This window comes from Herpailurus yagouaroundi, unplaced genomic scaffold (genome assembly GCF_014898765.1).
Source record: "Herpailurus yagouaroundi ecotype Mexico unplaced genomic scaffold, PumYag 28, whole genome shotgun sequence".
Classification (NCBI taxonomy): domain Eukaryota; kingdom Metazoa; phylum Chordata; class Mammalia; order Carnivora; family Felidae; genus Herpailurus; species Herpailurus yagouaroundi.
In genome coordinates this window covers 136811583-136829037 of record NW_024412376.1, presented here as the reverse complement: position 1 = coordinate 136829037, position 17455 = coordinate 136811583, and the positions used below count along the sequence as shown (strand labels likewise).

At 46.9% G+C, this 17455-nt stretch overlaps 1 protein-coding gene across 5 annotated transcripts in view; it reads left to right on the top strand.

Moving 5' to 3' along the window:
• Positions 1-17455, top strand: part of TBC1D1 (TBC1 domain family member 1) — a 230000-nt gene that overhangs the window by 185146 nt on the left and 27399 nt on the right. For all 5 annotated transcript variants that reach the window (XM_040485972.1, XM_040485961.1, XM_040485950.1 and 2 more), the window contains 2 exons: positions 3153-3314; positions 8960-9118. In XM_040485972.1, the coding sequence (XP_040341906.1) occupies positions 3153-3314; positions 8960-9118 (321 nt within the window). The remainder of the gene's footprint in view (positions 1-3152; positions 3315-8959; positions 9119-17455) is intronic.

Below are 17455 nucleotides of genomic sequence, written 5' to 3'. Positions count from 1 at the left end.
CTGTCTCTCTGTGTCTCTCAAAAATAAATAAAAACATTTAAAAAATTAAAAAAAAAAAGAGGTGATGATAGTTGGAAGAACATTTTATTTGTGAAGGCAGTCACTAGCGATGCAGGATTGGGGACAGGCAGCTACAGCCCACCCTGTGTAAGAGACATAAATCAGACCTGAACGTCATTAGTCCGAAGTCTGAGTAGGCTCATACATTCATGGTAGATGGTAATAAATGTTTTAGATGAATCTTCTGTAAGGTTACGTTTGCTCTCATGTAGTCCTAGTGTCCCATAGCCCCAGAAATACTCAATCGTGGGTTTGTAGACCCTTATTTAATATTTTAAACGGTTTGGTCTTGTACATAAAGGCCTTGTCTGGGAGCTTTGACATTTGTTACAAGCGTGTACCATCCGCATTGCTTAATAAGACATTTTGGAGGCTCTGGATTTTAGGCAGCAATGTTAGGATACTCAAACTGCAGGATGGTGCTTAGGCCAACGGTAAAATACATGGATTAAGCCTTTTCAGTGGAATCTTCTGGCTAGATGTTATTGTCCTGTTGAGTTCAGAGAAGGCTCCTTGCATAGCTTGCTGGGCTCTTTAGTGCAGCCAGACAGGCTCACAGCAGAGCTCACTGTCAGAGAAATGTCCCTTGGCACTGAGAGCCCAGTGCTACCTGCAGTCACTGGCCAGCAAGGCTAGTCCTGAACCTGCTTTGCCACAAGGTGGTTTAATGGGACCTTCAAAAAAATGTATTCTTCAAAGTGAGAAGGAAAAGAATAAAGATGGTAGGTAGAAAATCGCAAGAGAGGCAGCACCAGGCCTGGAGTCACTTGACTACCCACCAGCCAGTAAATAACTTAGGGCAAGCCCTATACTTGCTCTGAACTTCAGTTTCTGTGTCCATGAAGTGAGAGGCTGGATGAGGGACGTTTTCAGCAGCGTCTTTTCTTGCATTTGTACTTGAAGGCAGTAATCAAGTCCATTAAGTACATAATCCATGCATCACATGAATAAGGTCTTACCATTAGGGTAGTGTTAACTAGATTAACTGAGTTAGCCTTTGCTCAATTTCTGACACGGAAAAAGAAAATATTTTATTTCATGTTATCAGCACTTAGTTTGTAAAGCAACATTTTAGACCTTTCCTTATTTGTCTTTATATTTTTGATAATTTGTGAGCACTTGCTGATTAGCAGAAATTTTTGGATGCTTGGTATATTTCATCTCACTGAATCCTCACAAGAATAACTCAATGAGGTAGCTGTAATTCCCGTTTTAAAAATAATAGGCACTGGAGTTCAGTGTAGTGGTTGGACCTGGAGGAAGGTATGGGGGGGGAGGGGGACTTTGGGTCCCGCTCCAGCACCTCCGACTTCTGTGGCCCCTCCTCTACTCCTGAATCAAGTGGGGATGGGGGTGGGGAGAGCATGTGGACTTTCAGGGGGCTGAGGGAGGACACACTTGGAGGGGCGGGGGTGGGGGGAGCACCGGGACCTTCAGGGAGCTGGGGGAGGACACACTTGGGGGGCGGGGAGAGCATGCGGACTCTCAGGGGGCTTGGGGAAGACACACTTATGTGATGTCTGCGTTGACTTAGCAGTGTCTCTAGGACTACGAATGGCTGTATGCCAGTAAACTTAACTGTTAAGATGCAATAGACAAACTGCATGAGAGGTACAGTTTACCAAAACTGAAATGAGAAGAAAAAGATCTGAATGGCCCTGTATCTGTTAAAGAGATCACATTTGTGTTGAAAATCTTTCACTTGAGGGGCGCCTGGGTGGCGCAGTCGGTTAAGCGTCCGACTTCAGCCAGGTCACGATCTCGCGGTCCGTAAGTTCGAGCCCCGCGTCGGGCTCTGGGCTGATGGCTCGGAGCCTGGAGCCTGTTTCCGATTCTGTGTCTCCCTCTCTCTCTGCCCCTCCCCCGTTCATGCTCTGTCTCTCTCTGTCCCAAAAATAAATAAACGTTGAAAAAAAAATTTAAAAAAAAAAAAAGAAAATCTTTCACTTGAAAAAACTCTAGGCCTGGAAAGTTCCCCTGGGTTCTGTCAAACATTTCAGGCCCCTGATAGATACATGCCTAGTCGCAGAAAAAAGATGTGTAACCATAAGCCCCATAGTGCGATGGAGAAGGGCAAGGGCCCCAGGCCCGCCCCACCTCCTGCTCAGGGACCTGGGAGTTGCTGGTCAGCCTCTCGGCCTTGGTTTTCTCAACCAGCACCCTGCCTCAGAGAGTCATTAAGATTAACTGCTGCTGAATATAAAGTACTTAGGACATAGCATTTGTTTATTATTATCATAAAGACCACAGTTGATCGTCTCTGCAGAGGCCTGTGCACTGGCTCATTTAGCTGGGCAATGCTATGTGTTGTCAAGATCTGAGACCTGAGGTGGGATGGATTTGGGGGCTCACGACATCACCACTGTGTTGAAATAGAATATCATGGTTTTAGGTGGGAGTGAAGTTGTCAGAGTTAATCCTGAGAATCATCAATTTAAACTTTTCCTTTATCAATTCCCTGCCTCTCCCCCCGCCCAACCCCAGTTTGGTAATCCAGGTATAATTCTTAAGGCAGTTTAAGCTGAATAAAGTTGGTGGGAAATAACAACTACCTTCGTACATTTGGGGCGATGTCATATGAAAGGGAAGATTTATTCTGTTGAGCTGCAGGAAGCAGAAACATGACGAGGTAGAGGCTACCTAAGAAGGTTTGTCTCTAAATAGGGAGAAACTGTCCTTGGAGAGGCTCTCCTGGTTCAGATGAAGAAATTGTGTTCATCTCTAACCATGCCAGGCACCAGGAATCTTAACGCATAGCTCCTGTCCTTAAGATGTTTGCAGTTTAGTAGGGTAGCTGTGAAGATTGATAGAACTGGACAGGTATGGGATATATTTTAGTAGTGGAGCCAACAGGTTTCTTGGGGCAGGGCGGGGCGTTGTGCAGGGGTCAGAGAAATAAATCAAGGACACCTACTAGGCATACTCAGCTTTTTCTAAGGTAAGGAAAATGAGGTGGCACAGGAACAGTGACTTTAGTCTGGACCTGTCAGCTTGGCTGTAACTGCTCACCATTCCAGTAGCGATGCTAGATGCTAGGAAATGAAGACTTGTAACCATAGCATTCTCTAACACTCTTGCATGATCTCTTCTAGCCTCTGAAAGCGATTTGCTGAACAAGCGCCTAAAGCTTGATTATGAAGAAATCACTCCTTGTCTTAAAGAAGTGACCACAGTGTGGGAAAAGATGCTTAGCACTCCAGGAAGATCAAAAATTAAGTTTGACATGGAAAAAATGCATTCGGCTGTTGGGCAAGGTAAGCTTTATGGGGAATCCATCCCGCCATCCTTACCTCCCATTGATGTTGGGAAGAGGTATGGAATAAAAAAACATTAAAGCCCAATTTTGGTGGCTGTTTCTCTCGTAGTTACCACACCTTTCTGTAGTCTGTTTCCACATATCTTAATTTGTGTGAGTTTCATCACCTTTCATGATTCCTCTTAATTAATTAAAATGCCCAGAAGCCTAGGAAGCAGGAAGAAGATAGGAAAACAGGGCTTAGTTGCCTACAAACTGGGTAATGATGACATATCTAAGTTAGATGGTAAAGCAAAAACTGATTGCATGGCTTCTCTGGGGAAACAACACAGTTTTATGCACAGACTTCGGACAGGTCGTCCCAGGTTTAGATCCCAGCCCTACTGATTTGCCAGGTGATCTTAGGCGAGTGACTTAGCCTCTCTGAGTTCCACTTTCCCTGTTTGTGAGGTGTGGGCAATGACAGTGATTGCTGTGAGCAGTAAAAAAGCTGATACCTGGAAGCACACTGCACATCCCTGCTACCCTGGAGGGCCCGGGTGGGTAGGCGGTGTTTGTGGGTTTTTAGTGTGGTGTACTGACAGCATGCGAGTCCACGCTGCTACTGGCCTAAGAATAGGACTTGGGACTAAACATTTAGAAACTTTTCCAGTAATTTGACAAGGGTGATCCAAAAAAAAAAAAAAAAAGTGGACTTGTCTTTTATCAGTCTTTTTTTTCTGTTTCATTTTTATATAAATTCATTTTTACTGTATTTTATAAAAGTATCAGCAGTGGATTGGAACATTTTAAAAGAAAACAAAAACTGGTTCTTCACAAATAGTTTGAGTAGCTCCATTTTACAGCTTAACTTTGATGATTATTAGTGTTCAAGTAAAACAACCATTTCTTTTAAATAAATGTATATTAGCATCTGCTGGCAAGATCAGAGACCTTTGGAGTCTAATTTTAGTGGTTATCAAGTTCTGGTCAGTTTAGTCAAGAATAACCAAGAATTCAGACAAAGCAGTTCAAATATGTATGAAGCTTAGTTTTCTTCTGTGGACTTTGTTAGCAGCTCAGCGGAAGAAGTTACACAGTGTTACTTATCTCAAGAGAGTGAGTGGGCCAAAGCATTTACTCCTACTGTAGTCTGTGGGCATTATTTAACCTTTATCTGAACTTGACTGTGTCACTTTCAGTAATAATATGGAGTGATTGCTAGTTACGACTTTCCCCTTTCTATGGATAAGGAAACATGACTCTGTTGTAATGGGCCCAGGGCCTGTTCACACACCCATCTCCTGGAGTTCTCACCACCACACAGCACTACCTGTGGTTGGACCTGCCTCGGCAGTGCTCTCCTCAGAGAGCAGAAGTGTGGCGGGTGGTGAGGACTCAGACTCTTAATTGGCCAGCGGCTTCCCGTGTGACCTTTGGCAGGTGTCCTCGCCCTCTTGGGCTCCAGCCTTCTGGCAGCTAGAGTGAGAGGCATAGACCCTACAGAGGGTCTCACAACTCTCTTCCAGTTCTCACGTTCTTTTGCCCCTAGTGATTGCTGGAGGCTTACCATTGCACCAAGTGGCCCCAGATTGCCGTTTGGAAAAGGGAGAAAGCAGAGAAAAGAAGGACTCTGTTCTTTCCCTTTTCACTGTTGACTATATGATGGTCTTCAGGTGGCTTTGCTTGTACAAAAGGTAAATCGCATGGGTCTGTGACAGCTGTTCTGAATGTTTGTGTTTCTTAGAAACCGGCACCTGGAGATACTGGTTTTCGTTATGTATTTGACAAGAGGGAACTGATGGAAACACTCCAGGCATCTGGAACCTGTGTAGTGAACTTTGGGATAGGTGATTATACAGTTTGTAAACTGAGATGAGCTGAGGCTAACCCTCTTGTGTCCACTGACATGGTCATATCATACCTTCTGTGGCGGAAACTCTATTTCTTACTGCACAAGGGGCTTTTTCAGTTATTCGGCTGGTTTTAACACATAAGATGTAATGACTCCAAACAAATGCCCACAGTCCATCTTGTAGCTCAGAATAAAAAACGAGATTAAGGGGGGGGGTCAGAACCACCCCTTTGGCCTCTTAGGTAGAGGCCAAGTTACTACAGAGACTTTGAAAGAGAAGATAGTCCCTGTGTGGGTGATGAGGCCCTTCCTCTTAATGGTCTGAGGACCCCTAAGTGATGGAAAAAGGGATTTATAAGCCTTCCAAGTTAAAATTGGATCAGAGCAGCAGGATTAGTGTGTCAGCTTAGGAGAAGGAAGAATAATTCTGTAGAGCTTTAAATAACTCAAAGCTTAGTTTGGGTTTAAATGATTTCACTGAAGATAGCAAGGTAGAGCTTTGTGAACCGGAGTATACTTTTCTAGGATTGAGATTGCGAAGAGGGCACCTCAGCAGTTGGCAGTTCAGGCCAGATGCAAACACTGCTTACCTGTGATCCAGCAATGCCACATGTAGAAACCTGTTCTAGAAATTAACCAGTCAAAAATGTACTGCAGTAGGAAGAATGCATATTATGGCGTTGTGTAGCCAGTAGCTAAAACAGAACCAGAAACTCCTGCCATGTGACCGCCCTGTGCCATAGTCCTCGAAAATGACACAGTAGATTTGTATTTACTGGTGTAAGAGATGTGTGAGATAAGTAAATGAAAAAAAAAAATACTGTATGGTCTCATGTCCAGTTGTATGTTTCTGTATGCACATAGTGTGTGACACATGCATGACACAATTGCACATATCCGAGTAATAGGATGACCATACATCCGGTTTACCTGGCACAGCCCTGGTTTACAGCTTGTCCCAGTGAAATAATAAATAGCCTTCCTCTCTGCTTTCAAATGCTTCCTGCTTTGGCGTGGTGAATTATGTGTTCACTCTAGTTATGAGTGAGTGGTTTTTCACTTTCTTTATACCTTTTGCATTTTTAGAAGGGCTTTTTTTTTTTTTTTTAAGTGGTGAGCACAAATTACTCTTGAAGTCAGTAAAAATAAAAAGGTGTTTATATTCAGGGGGAGAGTGGCCTCCTGTCCACCCGGAACCCTGCCTGCAGGCCCAGGGTACTAGTGGAGGCAAAACTGAGCATGGGGAAGGCTGTTCCAGTCCTTCTCAGCAAAAACATTGGCTCCAATTCGCATGACTCTTTGTTTTTAAATCACAAAACCTAAGCTCTCTTAAATACGAGAATATGTGGTACTGTCCAGTGACACAAGCGATATTCTCTTCTTCCAAAAAATAAACGTCTGCTAAGATAATGGGAATGATTTAGTAATAAGAGGAAATTGGTTATCTCATACCTTGGGAAAATATCCCAGTTTGAAAATAATAGTTTGTGAAAAAGCCCCACTATAAATCACTTAACGTGGTGACTGTTTTTCAGGCCACATTTACTTCTATTATAGTTTGAAATGTTAAGGGCTTGTGTGCGTGTGTGTACACACACACACACACACACACACACACACAATATGATATTCTTCGAAGCAGGGAGAGAGGAATGGAGTAATCTAAAAAGGCAGATGTCATGGTGTGTTAGTTTCCTGTTGCTTCCGTAACAAATTATTACAAAATTGATGGCTAAAACAGAAATTTTCTTCTCACACTCCTGGAGGCTAGAAGTCTGGGGTCAGGGTGTGGGCAGGGACGCACTGGGCATCCCTTGGCTTGTGGCTGCGTCACTGTGCTCTCTGTCTCCATGATCACATTGCCTGCTCTTCTCGTCTTCTCTGTGTCTCTTGTGATGACACACGTCATTGGATAGAGGGCCCACTTGCATCATAAGGATGCTGATCTCATTTTCAGACCTTAATTATGTCTACAAAGACTCTTTTTCCAAATCATGTTCACAGGTTCCAGGGGTTAGGATGCAGACACACATCTTTGGGGGCCACCATTCAACCCACTACGCAGGATCATGAGATTAATGCCAAGACCAGCATTTAGAGAGGGTGTGAGTTGTGGTCACAGTGAAGTGTGGCCCTGTATTTCTCCCACAGGCTCGCCTTTTTTGTTTTCTTTTACAACTGGGCTGTGTAAGGGAAAAGTCAAATTGCTTACCGTACCCAGGATATTTCTAGGAGATGGCTGAGTGATTGTTCTAAATAGTTCCTTGTGGATCTGGTAATAAATGAAATTGACCACTATCTGGTTCAGATCCACAAGTGATGATTTCATTATTAACCGCCAGGCAAGAACACAAAATATATGTTCTCTGGTCCCCACCCGAGTAGCAGCTTGCTGACTGCTCTGACAGAGACGACAGTCCCTCCCTCTGCTCTGCTCCTACCCAGCTGGGTGATCTCGGCTGAGGGACCTGTTCCTGTGGGCTTCAGCTTGTCTTTACCAGGAAGGGTCATCATCCAGTGTTCCTCAGCGGGTCATGGGGACGACGATGCAGTACTTAGGATGATGACAGCACCTGGCAACCTCGTGCTGGTCTAACCACTGCTGTCTTGCCAAGGGTACAGACTTCCGTCAGATGTGGCCAGTGGAAAACCAGGAAAACTGTCTTCCTGGGCAGACGCTCTGATGAGCAGGAAAGTGTTCAAAGCGGTCCCATTTTTTCGTGGAAGGAAGGAGACCTCAGTCCCTCAATCAGAGGCTCCTTTTCTCTCCAGAGGACTCCTGTCAGAGACGAGACACATCTGGTGTCTTACTCTGCAGGCTCCCTTGTCTCCCCATTTCTACATTCGGGCCTTCTAACAGCTTAATGGTGAACCAAAAAGTTCTGAATCAAAACCGTCAATATTCCTGCAAAGCTTGCCTTAAATGACGTCATTGGCTTTAAGAGAACTTCTAGTTTCAGAGGACATTTTTAATCACGTTGCGTAGTCAAATCAGTTGTACTGAAAACATGGAATAGAGGCTCTTGGGTGGCTTTTCTTGTTTTCCCATCCCAGTTGAATGCTGCCCGAGGCACGTTTGTGTGGACGGCGGCCAGTCCGGCCTCTTGTCCCTTTCTTAGCCCACCTTGTAGACGGTGTCTAATCCGTATTCCCCAATTAGGCTGCCCCCTCCCCAGCTCAAAAACATTCTGGGGTTCCCCAGAGCTGCCACATAAAGTGCAGGTAGCTTGCCTTTTACTTCGCCTCTAATAAATCCCTTCCCCCTTCCCACTGCCACCTGCCCCCACCACACATGCGCCCTGCACCCGAGGCAGAGAAACACGGAGAGTTTTCTTCCTCCGATGTGTCTTCTCTCTCCCTTACCCTTCCCACAGTCTTACGTCTTGGCACAAGTGAAGGATTCTGTGAAATCTTGCCATTCTTCGTCTGAACCCTCGTATGAGACAACATTTTGCATTGTAGTTTTACACGCCTGGGAGTCTTTGCCTCGAACATTAATTGGCACCAGATGGGGGCTCGTATTCATCAGCTTATCCACCACCCTCCCAAGTGTAGCACAGTCCGAACATCATATATATTTGAAAGCCGTAAGGAAAGTGCGAGGGGCCAGCGGAGGGGTGGGGAGGACGGGGGTGTGGAGGAAGGAAGGAAGGGGAGCAGGTAGGACAGAATTTTAGTTGTTTCCTTTCCCTTTTGACGCTGCTAATTCATATGAAACAAGAGGTTGTCAGTGGAGTGAAACCTAACTCATTTTTATTATTATGTCGTACTCTGAGCATAAAATCTGTTTCCTGCCCCTTCTCCTGAAGGTGTGCCACGTCATCACCGGGGGGAGATCTGGAAATTCCTAGCAGAGCAGCACCACCTCAAACACCAGTTTCCCAGTAAGCAGCAGCCAAAGGACACGCCATACAAAGAACTCTTGAAACGGCTCACCTCCCAACAGCACGCGATTCTTATTGACCTCGGTAAGTCTGCATTTGGTTCGACACGAAAATGGAAGGTCCACTCACTTGAAAAGTCTGGAGAGACTGTCTGGGTTATTTAGTGATCCGCCTTTAGGTTTAGCAATCAAAATTTACTGCTGAGACGTTCAATTGGAAAAGCCCTGCAGTAATCACAGCTGCCTGGAGTCATGTACTTGAAAGTGTATAAAAAGTCTCTCTCTCTGTTGTTGACTCCGCTCTGCACGAAGGCTCTGCTTGTGATCATCGTTCAGTTCAGTAATTCAGATACTGATAGGCAGTTTTATCGTCAACCAAAGGAACGTCCTGGAAAACAGAAGTGTCCATACCAAGGCTTGGTCTAATCACAGGAGCCGCCCCCTGGTCTTTACTAATTACAAACAGCACTTACGAGAAAAATTGTGGAAAGCAGTTTGTGGGTGGGTTGTGGGCCATTTTGTTTTGGAAACGGGGTGGCACCTGGTCTCTTGAACAGTGTTAAAAATGCTAAGATGGACACAGTGTATTGGCTGTATCCGCAGGTGCCCCAGTGAAGGACTCGTGGAATTGGGATGTAGCTGTGGTATATGAAAGGGCCCCTGACCTGTCCGTGGCCGTGAGTGCAGGTGGGGTGCATCCTCTTCTGGCCCCATGTGGCAGGAGCTCGGCCCTGTGGCTTTTAGAGGACATGGTCCTGCTTCCGGAACGTCCATCCCGGCTGCTGCTGCCACCAAGGGCACCTGAGGGTCCATCTGTGCTTTGGGCCCCGCAGTGGCCGTGCAGTAGCCGGGAGGCGAGGATATTTCCCAGTAATCTGGGGTGTGATCTAGATCAGACAGCATCGAGTCTTATCTGTCTGGCCACAGAGCAGATTAAAAGGTCAACTGCATAAAAGTTCTTCATTAGGTCCGAGCTCAGATATCACCTCTGAGAAACTGTGCCTTCAGACGACGAGGTGCTGCTGCTAAGCCTCTCTGTCCCGTTCCATGATACTTACACATTCATTATTGTTCCAATTACTGTTGTTACTTAAAGCTACTATGTAACTTTACCTTGAGCCAAATGCTGTGTAAAGTTACTTAACTCTCCTTCTTTAGTTTTCACACCAGGACCAGCTACCTATTGTTCTATCTCTGTTGAGAGTTGAGAAGATTGAAACACTGAGAGACCTTAAGTAACTTGCTTAAAGTAACACAGCTGGTGTGCTGCTGAGCAGTGTGGCTGCAGGGCCTGTGCCCTCTACCCCTCCCTCCCCAGCCAGTGTCCTCAGTGAATGGGCAGCGCCTTCCTACTGCCCTTCTCTGTCTAATGCCGTACTCTGTGGGCTGCACTGGGGCTGATGTACCTTCCTACCCCCAGCTCCTGGGACAGAGCCCGTCACGTACTAGGTGCTGAGAAGTCTGAGCTGCTGAACAGGAGCCACCACACTGGCATGCCACTCTCACATGACCCCCGTAACGGCCCTGGGAAATGGGCCCCGGATCCTCTTAAGAAATGAGGAAACTGAGGCACAGAGAGGTCTGCTCTCGACCATAGACACACAGTTAACTGGCAGGACCTCACCCCGCTGTGGCTGTGTGCCACAGTAAGGCCCCTCTGTCCTGAGGCCCTCTGAGCCCAGGATCCCCATGTGTTCCCGTGGAAATGGCTGGCCGGGTGAAGGGTGATGCTGACGGACCATGATGACTCCGTGGGGACAGTGTACAAGGCGTGGGGCTGGAGCCCGTTTGGCCCACTGACCCCAAGAAAAGCAGTTTTGTGACCTGGCAGCTGTGTTTGCTGATGTGATGAGTAACAGAAAAATGACACTGTTCCTATCACATGAAGTGAAGTGAAAAATAAATCGAGAGTAGGAGGTGGAAGGGGGTGGGAGGCACAGCCGTTTTCTGCATCTGCCCCCCACTCCACGGTGGGGTGGGAGGAGGAGGCGGGACCATGTTCTCCCTTCTTCAGTAAAGATGTTCCCTTCTCTGTCTCCTGGTGCTCTCCTGTACTCACTTTTCTGCAGATGGGGAAGAGAAGGCCAGGTCAGCTCAAGGGCCTGGGGGGGGGGGGGTGCCGCCCCTGCTGTGAGCCCACCGCAGCCTGTCCTCCGGTCAGCCCTAGGCTCGTGAGAGTTGAGATGCTGCCTTTTCTCGTTCACGGGCAGGGCCAGGCTGCACTCACATCCTCTGGTCCCTGCCTGTCTCCCAGCATCCCCTCGCACCCCCAGAGGCCGGCTGCAGCCACCCTCCCCGACCGCACTGGCTGCCTCTCCGCCTCACCTCTTTCCCAGTCCTGGCCTGGCCTCTACTGCGGGCCCTCCGAATGCACGCCCGAGGCCTGAAAAAGCTCTTTGCAGCAGTGCGTCTTCAAGAAACCTCTGTGCGTGTCTCCGGGTTTTATCCAGGGAGCCTTCCAGAGCCAGACTGCTCTCCTGACTTGAGCTGGGACGACCACCCAGCGATGGGCCCTGGCGTGCAGCCCACGGGCTCTGCTCAGCCGGGTTTCAGGGAGCGCTCACGCGGGAGTTCTAGCAGACTTTGCCACTGCTTCCCCCTCACTCCTCACCAAGGGGCAGCGTGTGCCCACCTAGTTGTTTAGTCTATACTCTCTATTTAGTCTGCACTGTGGCTAACGCGAGGCCTGGTAAAGGTGTGCAGTGCTGCCCAAAAACAAATCCGTATTTCAGTTTTTCCTGGAAGGCGGCATCTTTATCCTGGCCACAACAGAATGCCTGTTGATTGGGGTATTTTGGAACTTCATGGGTTTTTGTTTTCCTGCCGCTTGCTTTATTTTCTGAAATGAGCTGCTAATGTAATCAGCTTTTTATAAGATTTTTTCCTGCAAAGAGTAAGAATAATAGGTAGTCAGGCAGTTTCATAGTTTATAAAACATATTGCTTAGCCTTGTCGGGTTTCAACTTTACACAACACTATGTGAATGTGGACACATATTATTTCCACTTTAGAGATGATAAATGAAGCCCAGAGAGGTCGTGTGCTTTGTCCCAGTTACAAGCTGCTCGGTGGCAGAAAGTTCTGGAACCTAGGTCATCTTAGTGTCTGTATCGTGTCCCTTCCAGGACACTCTGTAGCTTCTGTCTTTCTTGGATCTGCCTCCCACCTGCCAACACAGCTTCCCCACCTTAGGGATGACCACACCCAGCCCAGGGAAAATAGAGCAGAGGATGCTTAGCGAATCATTCTTAGTTCAGGAACCTGCCCCAGCCTCTTAAGCCTGGTTCCACCTACAGTAATTCGTGCTGCCCCCAGGTAATTGCAGCTTTTCTCTTCTCTGGCTCTCCCTACTGAGTAGACCACATGACAACCAACATCCTGCCTTCTGGCTGTGCCTCTCACTCTGGTCACGGCCACACTTAAAAGCTGCCGGTGACGGTGAGCAGCTAGCTGGAGACCCCCTTCACGCTCCCTTCCTCGGTCTTCTGCCATTTCAGGGCTCCTGTCCCTGGCATCCCAGCCTGGATACCTTTCAGCACTCAGAACGTGCACCTACGAGGCTCTCCATCCTCTCCCCTGATAGGAGGGATTTAGCCAGAACAAAATGTGAACAGGTAATCCGAGAACACAGATAGAAACTGCTCCCGATCCTCCCCCACATCAATTACTTGTTTTATTAATCTGTGTTCCATAGGTTAGTAAAGCGGTGGCATAGCTTATATACTCCACAGAGGTCTAGTGAGTCTTTGGTGACCAGTAATAGTATTTTTGAGGGACTTCGAGTCTTTTTTTTTTTTTTTTTTTGTGAGGGAGAGAGAGAGAGAGAGAGAGAGAGGGGAAAAAACCCAAGCACTCTCCATGCTCTCAGCACAGAGCCCAACATGGGGCTCAGTCCCACCAACCATGAGATCATGACCTGAGCTGAAATCAAGAGTCAGACGCTTAACCAACTGAGCCACCCAGGTGCCCCTGATGGACTTCTAGAGACCCTTCATCAGTGACACCTACACGGGGTTAGCCATGCCCGTGCTGCAGCGAGAGGCAAAGGCAGGTATCCACGGACATGGTGGGGTCCACGATCCAGCATGGGAGCTGTCGTACTGATTTTTGCTTCCACTTAACATATTGTAACCAAAGGTGTAAAGCCTGCCTGGTATCTTGAAGAAAAGGAGCTGTAATCCAAGTGTTATAAAAAAGAATTTTCTCCTTGCTTTTTTAGAATCCATAAAAGATGAGGAGGAGAAGAGCCTCCAGAGTGAAGGATGAGCCGAGAGTGTTTAAGAAGACTAAATATAGAAGGGCAGACAGGGTTTTCCCTTCTCCTTCCCTCTTTGGTATTTGCCTCACTTGGCCGTGCCACAAAAGCTGAGTGCTGTGCGCTTTGGGTAGGAAATGGGGTTGTTCGTTAGCAGAGGATGGGTGCTGGTAGCCGTTTCATTTTTGGGTTGAAGTCCTGTGTGAGAAGCTAAAAAGCGTTAATGGCAAAACCCAGAAAAGTAGCTAGAATTTGTTGCACAGCAGTCTTGCTATGTAACACTCCTCTGTGTCCAGTTAGGGACTTAGGCAGGATGGAGGTCAGATGAACAGTCACAGCTCAACAGTCACAGCACCAACGGCTACATGCATAATTTCAGCAGGTCTGTCCTTGGCTCTGGTATTATCAAGACCACATTATGGGAACGTATTGATCCCCGAAATAGCATATTGATCACTCTTGAACCTCAGAGTGACAGGACTAAATGTGGATGTGATACAGCGGGGTGGCTTCATGTCTCCCTCTATTCTTCAAGCCAGTCACCGGTGTGCTGGCAAACAGCTCCCCCAAACCCCTCAAAAGGAGGCCTGATGATAGAATTTGCAGATTTCCACAGTGTAAATGGGCTAATTTTAAGCCACCCACTTGAGGTCACTGATTGTGGAATTTAGCAGAGATGTGCACAGACACGGGAGGAGCCAGTTCTTACGGTCACTGGACCCAGCCAAATGTTTCCTAAAAATAATCTGCATACAGAAGATGCACTCTGTATGCACTCTCCCCACTCTGCCCCCGTGTCATTCAATAGTCATTCCACAGATGCTTCTTGAGCACCTGGTACATTCCATGCCTTCTCAGAAAGACACATTCTAGCGGGGAAGACCAACATGAAACAACCGATGACCAAATTATTTCATTAAAATTGTGAGGAGTTGCACAGAGCATATCTTTTCTCCAGTATTTCTCAAATTCGGCTCAGAGCTAAAACGCGACCATTTCAGAAGACCTTGGGATCACAGCTGTCATCAGGGAAGGAGCCTTGGAGATCATTCAGTTGTTAGGGTTACTGTTCCTTGTGCAGTTGAGGAAGCTGAGAGGCAGAGGGTCACGTCAGAGTGCTGGTTTGCCAGTACCACCCCCTGGAGACACAGGAGTCGCCAGGTCCCTTGTGGAAGCAGCGAAGAAAGAAACTTGTCAATTGCAGACCGAATAACTTTGCAGGTGGCCTGGTGTGTGAGAGATCACTGGCCTCCCGTAGCAGCTGCAGTGAAGTAAACCAATGCTGAGGGGCTCATGGGTCTCCCCAGGATTAAGTCAAGTGAGCTGTGGAGAGAGTTAGGCAGGACACTCTTGACACTGGAATGGTATTTCTCCCGGAACCAGGCACGGGTCACCTGAGGATCCCTTGAAGGCCTTGTGAGAAACACACATTCCTGAGGTCACCGTCCCCGATGGGCCACTGAAGAAGACTTTTCTAGATGAGGGCTGGGAGTGTGCATGTTTACAAGTGCTTGGGTGATTCAGATGTCATTAGTGTTTGGAAACTGCTGGGAGAAAGCCCATCTTCACCCTCAAAGTGACAGAGAAGGAAAGATTCATCCTGGAAAGCCATCCCTTAGCAGGGTCAACACTTAGACTGTTGAGCACTACATGAAATTAAGTTGTAGGTCATTTAGAAATACGTCTGAATTGTGGGTCTCCTTCTAGGTCTTTCCAGCACGCGTCACCACATAGACGTATGAGACACAAAATCATCCCATGTCTTTTTAATACAAATAAGGAGTTTCTTTCTGTTCATATTTGACTCTGGTCACTCAGCAGTCTCCTCGCTCTATATGTGAGGGACACCCTGCCCTAGAGAGAAATCTGAAGGCCTACGTTTCTCTACTTCATAGCAGATGATAAAATGGTGTTTAAAGAGGCAGGTACTGTAGCCTGATGCATGTGCAGGAAGGAAGGGCTTCACAGTTTTTACCCTGTTTCCCTCAGGGTTGGCAGGAGCAAGGTACTTTTCCCAAGCCGGAGTCTTTCTTTCAGTGCTCAGTATGCTGTTCCTGGGCAGGCGGGTGGGCGGGCAGGCGGGTGCAGCTTCTACCCTTCTCACTGAGTCAGACCCTTCTTCTAGAATCTGCACAGACTTTGAACAAACATGCATGGTAAGCAGCATTTTACTTGTAGTTAATAATGTGCGTAGTGAGCAGTGAGGTCCAAGGGGCTAAACAAGTCCTGATGTGTGCACTGCCCAAGACTTCAGTCACCAGCGGCAGATTAACATGCAGATACGTGGTCTTTATAAAATGCAGGGCTCTTTCCTGGCGCTGACTTAGTACCTTATAAATGGGGTTGGAGGGTTGCAGCACTCAGTACCGGATTACGTGAATGCAGATGCAGATTCTCCAGGAACGTTTTTAATCGGCCTGGTCCATTTTCTGCTCACCAGGCTCGCCTCCTCCCTTCCCTCCCTCTCCTGGGTGTGTACTCAAGAGCGTGGGTGAGCTGCGGTGTTCTTTTAAAAGAACCATGATAAACACATACCTATAAACATACCATTATGAACAATGCATTTTCCAAAATAAAAGAAATTTGGAGGCACTGTTTTACGTTTTAACGTCTGGATAAATAGAATTAACTGATTCTCATTTTTGTTTCTGCATTCAATCTGTTGCGTTTATGTTGTTTGAAATACATGAAGACAAAGCCAACCTTGCATAGATAGATATATAGCTGGAAAAGGGAGGAAGGACCACATGGACCCTCGAAAGACCGACCATACATTGAGAACTATTGACCTAGAAACATGTAATGTAGGGAAACAGCATCCCCCCAAATAGAATTCAGTACATAGACTGCACTACAAAGTCAGATGGGCAGTCCTTCTTCTTGTCCCTTTAGTCAAGAGCTTAAGACCAGAAGCTTGTGACTGTCCCTACTTAGGAGTCGGTGCGGGGGCCTCTCTTGCTGTGCCTAGTCCCAGACGCTGTGAGACAGGAAATGGCATTGGAAATGGCATTGGGAACACTGGGACGTTTGTTGCAGCTCAGTCAGGTTTGTGTGGACAGGTTTCTTGCATAAAGAAAATCAGTGACAGCTTCTGACACTGCAACATGGGAGACTAGACCAGTCTGGGTAATTCCTGAAGATCTGGAAGTTTGGGGCTCACTGGTGTTTTGGTGAATCTAGATGGTGATGCTGTTTCTTCCTATTTTTATTTGGAATTGTTATCAGCGTTCAGTTCCACGTGTTGATGAAATTCTAAATTCCATGGAAATCAGTTGCTAGGCCTGTACTTTGCCTCAGAAGTTTGTTAGAACATGAGGTTTTTAAACTTAGATGGAACCTTATAGTCAGTAGAGAAAAAGTTGTGCCTCTACCTTGAAAGAGAAGCTGTGCATTTTTGCTACAGAGCTGTTGTGTGTATGCTTTTTTTTTTTTTCCCCCCTCCTGTCTTGGTTGGAAGCTGGGTTTTTGTATGTTTTCCATGTGGCAGATCTGAGGACCATTGCCCATGCTTGAGCACCATTAATTGCACCCACTTGTGTGGGGCATTGAACGTGTATGTACTCCCAGCCCCACAAAGTATGCATTCTGCCCTTTAAAGAAGAGGAAAATGTGTGTCAGACGGGTTTGGTGGTCCATTCCGAGCTACACATGCTGCGGTTGGAATTGTGGGCTACTCCTCTGCACTTGACCACGCTGCCTCGTGGACAGATCCACATAGGAACATTTTCTCTCCATTCATCAGAGCTCATCTGTCATGTTTTATGTAAGACACTCAGCTAAGTTCTACATTGTGGTTGTATTGTTTTGTTTTTTTCTCCACTATTAAAAATGGGAAGGATAACACCTCTTGTTGAGGTTGCATGGGTGAATTAAGACTGAGCCTGAGAACCAAGTTCTGTCCGTCCCGGTCCAAGATGTGCACCCTACCTCACACACGTGTTACCTTTCCTTTCCTTCCCTTTTTGTGAAGTTTCCGAGGGCCTAAAATAAAACCCAATTCACAAGTGGCCCCTAGCTTTCTACTTCCTACCTGGTCCCTTCTGTATGGGTAATTACCCTGTTTTCACTTTCATAAAAGTGAATCCTCCAGGGGAACCTGTGTGGCTCAGTCAGTAAGTGTCTGACTCTTGATTTTGGCTCAGGTCATGATTTCACGGTTCATGAGAT